Below are 11,032 nucleotides of genomic sequence, written 5' to 3' on the forward strand. Positions count from 1 at the left end.
CAGCTGCAGGGTCACCTGTCAATGTGGCCTTGCAGCTGTTCAAAAATACAACTCCCATACATTAAATATTTTACCATTTTTTGCCTGAAATTTTTTTTTCCCTATTTTTCTCCTCTAAAACCGGTGCGTCTTATAGTCCGGAAAATACGGTAAATGGTTTAGACGCGATTTTGGAAATGTAAATTTCCTTTAAAGAAGCACCAGAACACGTCAAGTAATGACTGATATGTGTAATCATTTTATTCCTGCTTGTAGGAATTTTCACGGTTTCATAAAGAGATCACCCCCATGTATGACGGACTTCAGAATAACAGAGTTCAGTGGAAAACACAAGCTGACGCTTATGACGAAAAGATGAAGGCTTTAGAAGAACAGCAGAAGAAACATGAAAACGATGTGGGGGTTAAGAAAGGTAACTGATGTCTAATATGTGGCTCGTGCTGTGCAATGCCCAACAAATTTCTCTGGACAGGGTCTAGTTCCATGTGCTACAGTCATTTCTCTATTCACTTCTATGGAACTGATGGAGATAGCCAATTACAGAGCTCCATCAGCCCCATAGAAGTGAATAGAAAAGTGGCCTTGCATACTGTGGCGCCATTTACACAGGGGGTTCACCTACGATGGTAGGTACTCTGTAGGGGATACTCTATTTGGAAAATAGTTGTCCTAATGGGAGAACCCCAATAATGCCAAAACCCAACACATACTCTGCATAGAGCATTGCCAGGGCTCTTGTCATATGGAACCCATACATATATATTGAGTAGATAAACTGCCAGGTTGCCTAGACTGGAACCTACCTTATGATCTGAATGTGTTCAAAACCAATTCCTTGTCTGATGGGGTGTTGTGAAAGATGGACCGAAGACCCCTATGTACATTGACTAGGTATCGGCATGCTCACATATAGTGGATACATTATGGACTTTCTGTCCAGATTGATAAAGTATTACAGTAGTAGCAAGAACAAGCCAAGACAGTTATAAGATGTTAGAGGGGCTCTGTAGGACCTGTCATTACGATAGATCTTCAATATCAGATCACTGGGGGTCCAGATCAGATGACTGCAGTGTTTGGACAAATGCCATGGCCTTATCCTGGCTTACAAGCACAGCGCCATACATGTGGGGTCTCAGCCTTAACCAAAGTTATGACCAAACCAACCAACCCTTAGATTGAGAAGAATGATCTGATCATGCAAGGTGAGCTTCATTGGATCAGGTTTCTTCTTCATTGGACCCTTTTACCTAAGTTATCATGAGAGCCCAAATGTAAGAGCATGTAAATTACTAAGATAATAGTCTTCTGCCCAGCTGTCCCATCGTTTGGCTACGTAACTGATTTTTCTAGGTTAGGTAACAGAGAATGAATTCAGGTCATGGTCTAAATAACAAGTGATCTCAGCAAAGGGATCCAAAGTCTAAAGTGCGGGGGATACAGTCTATTTGTTAAATGTGATCAGGAGATTGATAAAAGAGCCAAAACATGGACACCTGGCAAACAGCACGAAAACTCCTCATGCATACAACATATAGTATTGTCAGCGTGGGATCCAGAACATGGGGCCCTGAGAAGTTTCCAGGAAATCCATTAGAAGGCTGCACAGGGCGGCACGGACTCCTCACAGCACATAAACAACATGTGGCCTGGCACGGTCCTCTTGAAAAACTTTGGAGAAATGTTCCATGACAATATCAACGGAACACTAAGCTGGTAGTGTACCTGAAATAAAGACTGGAAGAGTTTGGCTATAAATTATGCCACTCATCTCCATAGTCCTGGGTCTCCAGACCAAACTCCAGTTATCATTGCATCCAAGATAAAAAGTGGGCTCATGGCTGAAGAGGATAGACCTCCATTCGGGCCTCTTTTGACATCTTGATGTGAACCATGATATCCTTTGAGAGTGGTGATGTGAGGTCAATGGGACACCTGTAGTTGGACATCTGGTTTGTAGCCAAATTTCGGGCAAACATCATGTCATGGTTTGTGCTGACACCGATTGCCAACCTAGGCTAGGGATATGATGTCCAATATAATTGGCAGTACAGAATGTACACTGGGTGACAATCTTCAAATCATATGATCTGTCCATAAAGACGTACACAGTGTTCCCCTGTTGCTATTATCCCAGTTCTTTGGTTTTTCCCGAAACCAACATGCAAAGTTGAACAGTGCTGACATTGCGGTACTGTAGGATCTCAGTTTGTGACAAGTGACAATTACTGGTATTTTGATGAACAGGGGAGATGGGCAAATTCATTTGGATTCAACCCAAATATCCCGAATTGAAATGGCTCTGTGGTCTCTCCTGGTGACGTCCAGTGCTCTTCTGTGATGTCATGAGCCTTGGGTCACCTCTGAGACCTGTGATTGGACCTCAGTAGTGACATGGACCTCCACCTATTATACTCTCGGGACTATGATAATGTCCCTTTCACATAACTTTGGCTGTGTTTGCCTTAGAGAGCTAGAAATTAGATATATAGGTTCCTAGGAGATCTAAGAGTGTTCTACCCTGTTTTATAAATGGGATCCTAGGAGCCCAGACAGTGTTATACACTATGTTTTATAGATAGGTGCCTAGGAGCCCTGACATTGTCGTACACTATGTTATATACAGTCCTATGAAAAAGTTTGGGCACCCCTATTAATCTTAATCATTTTTAGTTCTAAATATTTTGGTATTTGCAACAGCCATTTCAGTTTGATATATCTAATAACTGATGGACACAGTAATATTTCAGGATTGAAATGAGGTTTATTGTACTAACAGAAAATGTGCAATATGCATTAAACCAAAATTTGACCGGTGCAAAAGTATGGGCACCTCAACAGAAAAGTGACATTAATATTTAGTAGATCCTCCTTTTGCAAAGATAACAGCCTCTAGTCGCTTCCTGTAGCTTTTAATCAGTTCCTGGATCCTGGATAAAGGGATTTTGGACAAACAATTCAAGTTCAGTTAAGTTAGATGGTCGCCGAGCATGGACAGCCCGCTTCAAATCATCCCACAGATGTTCAATGATATTCAGGTCTGGGGACTGGGATGGCCATTCCAGAACATTGTAATTGTTCCTCTGCATGAATGCCTGAGGATTTGGAGCGGTGTTTTGGATCATTGTCTTGCTGAAATATCCATCCCCGGCGTAACTTCAACTTCGTCACTGATTCTTGAACATTATTCTCAAGAATCTGCTGATACTGAGTGGAATCCATGCGACCCTCAACTTTAACAAGATTCCCGATGCCGGCATTGGCCACACAGCCCCAAAGCATGATGGAACCTCCACCAAATTTTACAGTGGGTAGCATGTGTTTTTCTTGGAATGCTGTTTCTTTTTGGACGCCATGCATAACGCCTTTTTTTATAACCAAACAACTCAATTTTTGTTTCCAAAATGAAGCTGCCTTGTCCAAATGTGCTTTTTCATACCTCAGGCAACTATTTGTGGCGTACGTGCAGAAACGGCTTCTTTCTCATCACTCTCCCATACAGCTTCTCCTTGTGCAAAGTGCGCTGTATAGTTGACCGATGCACAGTGACACCATCTGCAGCAAGATGATGCTGCAGCTCTTTGGAGGTGGTCTGTGGATTGTCCTTGACTGTTCTCACCATTCTTCTTCTCTGCCTTTCTGATATTTTTCTTGGCCTGCCACTTCTGGGCTTAACAAGAACTGTCCCTGTGGTCTTCCATTTCCTTACTATGTTCCTCACAGTGGAAACTGACAGGTTAAATCTCTGAGACAACTTTTTGTATCCTTCCCCTGAACAACTATGTTGAACAATCTTTGTTTTCAGATCATTTGAGAGTTGTTTTGAGTAGCCCATGATGCCACTCTTCAGAGGAGATTCAAATAGGAGATCAACTTGCAATTGGCCACCTTAAATACCTTTTCTTATGATTGGATACATCTGGCTATGAAGTTCAAAGCTCACTGAGGTTACAAAACCAATTTTGTGCTTCAGTAAGTCAGTAAAAAGTAGTTAGGGGAATTCAAATCAATAAAATGATAAGGGTGCCCATACTTTTGCACCGGTCAAATTTTGGTTTAATGCATATTGCACATTTTCTGTTAGTACAATAAACCTCATTTCAATCCTGAAATATTACTGTGTCCATCAGTTATTAGATATATCAAACTGAAATGGCTGTTGCAAACACCAAAATATTTAGAACAAAAAATGATTAAGATTAATAGGGGTGCCCAAACTTTTTCATAGGACTGTAGATAGGTTCCTAGGAGCCCTGACAGTGTTATACACTATGTTTTATAGACAGGTTCCTAGGAGCCCTGACAGTGTTCTACACTATGTTTTATAGCGAGGTTCCTAGGAGCCCTGACAGTGTTCTACACTATGTTTCTATAGATAGGTTCCGAGGAGCCCTGACAGTGTTATACACTATATTTTATAGCTAGATTCCTAGGAACCCTGACAGTATTCTACACTATGTTGTATAGATAGGTTCCTAGGAGCCCTGACAGTGTCATACACTATGTTTTATAGATAGGTTCCTAGGAGCCCTGACAGTGTCATACACTATGTTATATAGATAGGTTCCTAGGAGCCCTGACAGTGTTCTACACTATGTTTTATAGCGAGGTTCCTAGGAGCCCTGACAGTGTCATACACTATGTTTTATAGATAGGTTCCTAGGAGCCCTGACAGTGTCATACACTATGTTATATAGATAGGTTCCTAGGAGCCCTGACAGTGTCATACACTATGTTTTATAGATAGGTTCCTAGGAGCCCTGACAGTGTCATACACTATGTTTTATAGATAGGTTCCTAGGAGCCCTGACAGTATTCTACACTATGTTGTATAGATAGGGACCTAGGAGTCCAGACAGTGTCATACACTATGTTTTATAGATAGGTTCCTAGGAGCCCTGACAGTGTTCTACGAATTCTAGTGTTCTCGTACACTATGTATTACAGATCGGTTCCTAGAATCCCTGACAGTCTTATACACTACGTATTACAGATAGGTTCCTAGGAGCCCTGACATTGTTCTACATTATGTTTTAAGCCAATTTAATGTGTGGTTTGTACCAAACTTGTTCGGCCTGAAATAAATCAGGATCCTGAACCGGCGAACTTGGCACAAAATTAATTCTACATCACATGGTCCAAGTTTTGAGGTTTAATTTCGCTAAAAAACTTTGTTTTTAACCTAGCATTTAAGCCCCTCCAACATGTCATAAAACCCCCTTTAGACCTGTGTGTGCTACCTGCACTGGAATGCGGTAATGTCTTTGTAGCTGTTGAATCTTTCCAGATTTTCTACATGGTGCCCTGAATTCTGAATTTTTCATTAGGGTCACATCAGTCAGTGCTCACCTTTACAAAAAAATAACTGAAAGACCAGGAAGGAGTGACAAAATTGAATTAACAATTGAATGTGTTGTGTAACTCACGCGCTTTGGTACTTTTTAGAAAAAAAACTCTGTTACCTTTATCCCACATTCCACAGACACGTTCAGCTCTGTCTCTGCTCAGTAGGAGTGCATCAGGTTCAATAGATCAGGCCATGATAAGTATACGAGCTGATGTTTACTTCTCTTGACTCCTCCAGCACCCATCTATCCTGCAGCAGAATGGACTCCATTACATACCTCTCAACTTTTTGTACTGGCAAGGACGGACGCTTATAGCTCACTGTGTGAAGGTTTAATATTTCTTTAAGTATCTTCAAGTCAAGTTTAGTTTCTAGAACATTATAGTTAAAGGGTTTATCTAGTGACTAGTATTGATGGCCTATCCTTAGATCTGTGAGGTCCGACATCTGGGATCTCCATCTTGAGATAGGTATTGGTTACAAGTTGCTCACTTGCCATGCAAACTGCAACGCTGTTTTGGTAAAGGGGTCCGACGCCAAGGAACCCTGAAGCTCTAATATTGATGGCCAATCCTAGGAAAAAGCCATCAATACTAGAAACGGGATAACCCCTTTAAGTTTATTAACATGCAAAATGTCATGGAAAAAAAAAAAAAATTTTGCATTTACAGCATACCAGCTTTCTTTATATGTCTATGTCAAGTTGGCCAGGTCAGGTCAACCTGTTTTCTGGCAGCGAATACACAGTAAACATTGGCCAATAGACTATCATGGAAAACTGATGAGAGTTATTAAGGCGGTCATAAAGCGGACATCAACTCCTCAGTGTAAACACCCTGAGAACATAATGGATGACTATGAATATGAATTGGTGGAACCTTGTGGATCCTAGTGCACGGCCTGTGGGGGGCAATACATGACACAAGGAATCATGGGAAAAAAAAGAGTGGATTGTTGCCCACCATGGTCCAGATTTACTAGTTACTACTAGAGTCCGGTGTAAATGTGGTACATCTTAAAATACATCAAGATGTACCAAAATTCTTCTGAATTATCTTAAAATTCTGTCTCAAAGTAGGAAAAAGGTGGTATAAATGTAGACGGAGAAGTCTAATGATACGCCAGAATTATCACTCAGTATTGGCCACTGTGACTAACATGGCGTATTTTCAGATTTCCTAAATTTGCACTGTCTAACCAGTAGTAAATCTGGGCCAATGTGTTCTTGACCATTACATTGCCAAATCTGACACAAAAAACCCTACGTTTCCGTAAAAACTTACTGTGTAAATACTCTGTGTCGTTCCGTTCCTCTGTTATTCCTCCTAGAAAGCAAAATTGACAACTGATGTTACTTGTCTGCCAGGGCTGTCAGTATTAAACTGCAGAGACACCTTCACGACTTGTCAATTGTTTCATACGCAATGGTCCAGGTGATCACTGTTCCTTAAGTCCTACGCCTCGTGACCGCTGAGACCAATCACTGGCCTCAGTGGTCGCTGGTAAGGAAACAGTATTGTCACAGATTACAGCTCTACGTATAAAGCAGCCAGGGATCCGAGGAAAATACAGGTATTGACATGTATAATTTTTAATCTGTACTCAGGACTTGGCACCAAAACTCCTTGATCACTGTATATTCAATGTCAGGGTGTCTATTCAGTACATGGTGAACTACAATTGATCATATTTAGGACAGAAATGTGGAATGTGCCAGGAGGAAAGGAGTCTGATTTCTAGGAAAACATACCAATTCGAGGAAGACTCTCACAAATCTATAAGGACAGGGGGTAGTCTGAACACTGCTCTTAACATTCCTTTTTTTTTTTTGCTTTTACAGATGAAGACCAAACTGCTGAAGACAACGGACCAAGCAAATCAAAAACATGTACAGTTTTGTAGAAAACGATGCTAAGAGAACAAGGAACCAAGTGCGAGGCTATAATGTCCCCGGATGGGCGGGTTCCCCGGAATTAGAATTTAGCATAGTTGTCAGGACCCTATTTTTATGTACTGGGTGTCAACTGCTATTAAAAGACTTGAGAAGGATTATTGAAATGTTGTTCTTGGGGAGAAGAAGAATTATTGATTTTGTTATACACTCACCGGCCACTTTATTAGGTACACCTGTCCAACTGCTCGTTAACACTTAATTTCTAATCAGCCAATCACATGGCGGCAACTCAGTGCATTTAGGCATGTAGACATGGTCAAGACAATCTCCTGCAGTTCAAACCGAGCATCAGTATGGGGAAGAAAGGTGATTTGAGTGCCTTTGAACGTGGCATGGTTGTTGGTGACAGAAGGGCTGGTCTGAGTATTTCAGAAACTGCTGATCTACTGGGATTTTCACGCACAACCATCTCTAGGGTTTACAGAGAATGGTCCGAAAAAGAAAAAACATCCAGTGAGCGGCAGTTCTGTGGGCGGAAATGCGTTGTTGATGCCAGAGGTCAGAGGAGAATGGCCAGACTGGTTCGAGCTGATAGAAAGGCAACAGTGACTCAAATAGCCACCCGTTACAACCAAGGTAGCCAGAAGAGCATCTCTGAACGCACAGTACGTCGAACTTTGAGGCAGATGGGCTACAGCAGCAGAAGACCACACCGGGTGCCACTCCTTTCAGCTAAGAACAGGAAACTGAGGCTACAATTTGCACAAGCTCATTGAAATTGGACAATTGAAGATTGGAAAAACGTTGCCTGGTCTGATGAGTCTCGATTTCTGCTGCGACATTCGGATGGTAGGGTCAGAATTTGGCGTCAACAACATGAAAGCATGGATCCATCCTGCCTTGTATCAACGGTTCAGGCTGGTGGTGGTGGTGTCATGGTGTGGGGAATATTTTCTTGGCACTCTTTGGGCCCCTTGGTACCAATTGAGCATCGTTGCAACGCCAAAGCCTACCTGAGTATTGTTGCTGACCATGTCCATCCCTTTATGACCACAATGTACCCAACATCTGATGGCTACTTTCAGCAGGATAATGCGCCATGTCATAAAGCTGGAATCATCTCAGACTGGTTTCTTGAACATGACAATGAGTTCACTGTACTCCAATGGCCTCCACAGTCACCAGATCTCAATCCAATAGAGCATCTTTGGGATGTGGTGGAACGGGAGATTCGCATCATGGATGTGCAGCCGACAAATCTGCGGCAACTGTGTGATGCCATCATGTCAATATGGACCAAAATCTCTGAGGAATGCTTCCAGCACCTTGTTGAATCTATGCCACAAAGAATTGAGGCAGCTCTGAAGGCAAAAGGGGGTCCAACCCGTTACTAGCATGGTGTACCTAATAAAGTGGCCGGTGAGTGTATATACACAAGAAAAAAAATATTCCACCATTTTAGTGTGTCTACGTGCGTAATGGGGGTCATACACATTCAAGAACTATTGGCTGAATGGACATGTTTTGTTTCAATGGGGAGAGAGGGAAAAACCCAATGTCACAGACTGGAGAGCTGTGTCTATTATTTGGATGGCAAGGAATTAGCTGTGTAGGGTTTTGGAAGGGGTGTGGAGGGCGTCACTGGCACAATGGAAGATTGGAGTGCCCCTTTATGGAAGCTGTCCAGGGTTTAGGCCATAAATATACTTTACGCAATACAGGGCTGTACAGTGTTGGTTCTGTGCCCTGTATAGTGGCCAGGCATCAATGGGATCGGAGATGCAGCACTGGCCACTATGCAGGTACCAGGGCTACCTGCTTCTGGTCTTGTATTGTATAGTAAGAGCGCCTGAGCCATCAACCCAATCAGATATTTATGGCCTATCCTAAGCAGAGGTCATGAGATCCGAAAGCCCCAAAAGCCCTATAATCTCAGTATCAGTCATCCCAAGGACAATCCTGGTGTGGTTGATGGGACCTTTTTTTCCCCAGCCCATGTCCAACCCTTACCAAGGCTCCATTATTTTGAGGACCAGGATAGGTTATGCCAGTCCCTCTCCAAGTAGGAAGTGATGGCAAATTTATAGGAAAAAAACATTTTCGCCACATTTATGTAAAGACAAAAGCAATAGGATCTTCCCACCATTATAAGTGATGGGGATATCACCAGATATTACTTTGCCTCAAGTTTCTTCACGCAATGGAAAGGACTATTGAAAAAAAATAATAAAAATATACGTTTGAAAGACTGTGCTTGATCTTAATCCTTTTGTATGAAGCCCTAATCCAATGAGTATTTACAAGTAACCATTACAACACCTATTGGTGAGGAGGCGCAGCGCCGCACCTCCCATGAGGCGACCTGAAGCGACCGCTTCAGGCGGCGCCATGCCAGGGCCCCGGGGAGGGCGGCATTTTTGCTTACCAAAGCCAGTCCAGGACAAGCTGTCTTAGCGTCACCGAGCGGTGGATTGGGGAGGCCGCTGGAGCAGCGCTGCTCCAGCGGCCTCCCCTCACGCTTAAGCAGAGAGCAGGTCCTTTCCCTGCCTGCTAACGCCGCTCCGCCACGTTCCCTTCGCTCCGCCACGCCCCCTCCTCCGGGGGGGGCCGCCAAACAGGTAGGTTCACCCCTGAGGAGGCGATATTGGGTTGTTAGGGGGGCAAGATTTTTGGGAGTTAATTTTGGGTGTAAACATTACATCTAAGAAAAAGGAGTTAAATATCGATGAGCTATCCTTCAGGTAGGTAATTGGTATCTGATCTGTGGTAGTCTGATACGCAAGTCTATAGATTAGCTGCGGCAGTTCCCGTTCACAAGACACCTTTGTCACGTTTATTCATTATGTGACCTATATTTTCATATTTTTTTGATATTCCTAGATCGTTCCTTCAGTCACAGACACGTTCCTCTTCGTTTCAGCTTTTGTTAGGCTGAGTGATGCTTTGTTAAAAGGATTGTCACCAGAACCCAACCACACAAATAGGACACCAAAACCGACGATATCTCAGGAACAGGGACACCGATCCACAAGCAGAAACCACTGCAGGACTGGGTTGATGAGTTCTGGTGACTCGCTCCCTTTAAGACTGGGCGAATTCTTCCAGGGTGCCTGGTTTGTCAAATGCCCATTGGTGTTATAATGCTAGAAACTCGGGCTACTACTATGTAAATAATCTCAGAAGGATAGCGCCCTCTTCTGAATTGTGAGATGTGGTGGATATGTACTTAGCTCACCTCACTGTGAGATTCTCTGATGTATTTGAAGAATTTAGAGGCAAAATATTTCTGTTGAGCAGGAATCTCACTTTGACCAGTCTGGACGTGTGCGGCCTCCAGTACCATAAAGGATTGGGAGCATTGATGCTCTATCAATGGGGTTTATGAGGATACCGTTGTCTTCAGAAGGTTTCGCAGGTTGCTTTGGAGGCCTTTCTTCGATAAAAAAGAGAGTATATTCACCTCGGTTTCATGGAGGGTGATCCATCCATCTTGAATCTGATATCCATCTCTACCTCTCATACCTACTCCATCTCCCTCATCTCTGTTGGTCTCGATACACAAACACATGTACTATGCATGTGCTAGTCAGTACAAGTTGAGAAGCCACACTCCTCCTCAGAACATTTACAGCATAGATTATACATATGAAGTCTCTATCACGTCCTATAAACATTTGCTGTGTATTGAACCATAATTTAAAGGGAAAGCAATAAATGTCATTTTGCAGGTCTCCGCTTTGCACCTGGAGAAGCTGCGGCTGTACAGGAGCTGAAGAAGATGACTTACATAA

The 11,032-nt window shown here is 42.9% G+C and overlaps 1 protein-coding gene across 1 annotated transcript in view; it reads left to right on the forward strand.

Annotated features, from left to right (window-relative positions):
- PDE6C (phosphodiesterase 6C) overlaps nt 1–7,414 on the forward strand; it is a 45,009-nt gene extending 37,595 nt beyond the window's left edge. Inside the window, exons 21-22 of the mRNA XM_075257427.1 lie at nt 256–412; nt 7,188–7,414. Coding sequence (XP_075113528.1) covers nt 256–412; nt 7,188–7,249 — 219 coding nt within the window. The 3' untranslated portion in view covers nt 7,250–7,414. The remainder of the gene's footprint in view (nt 1–255; nt 413–7,187) is intronic.
- Nucleotides 7,415–11,032: the final 3,618 nt, after the last annotated feature.

This window comes from Leptodactylus fuscus, chromosome 10 (assembly GCF_031893055.1).
Source record: "Leptodactylus fuscus isolate aLepFus1 chromosome 10, aLepFus1.hap2, whole genome shotgun sequence".
NCBI classification, from domain to species: domain Eukaryota; kingdom Metazoa; phylum Chordata; class Amphibia; order Anura; family Leptodactylidae; genus Leptodactylus; species Leptodactylus fuscus.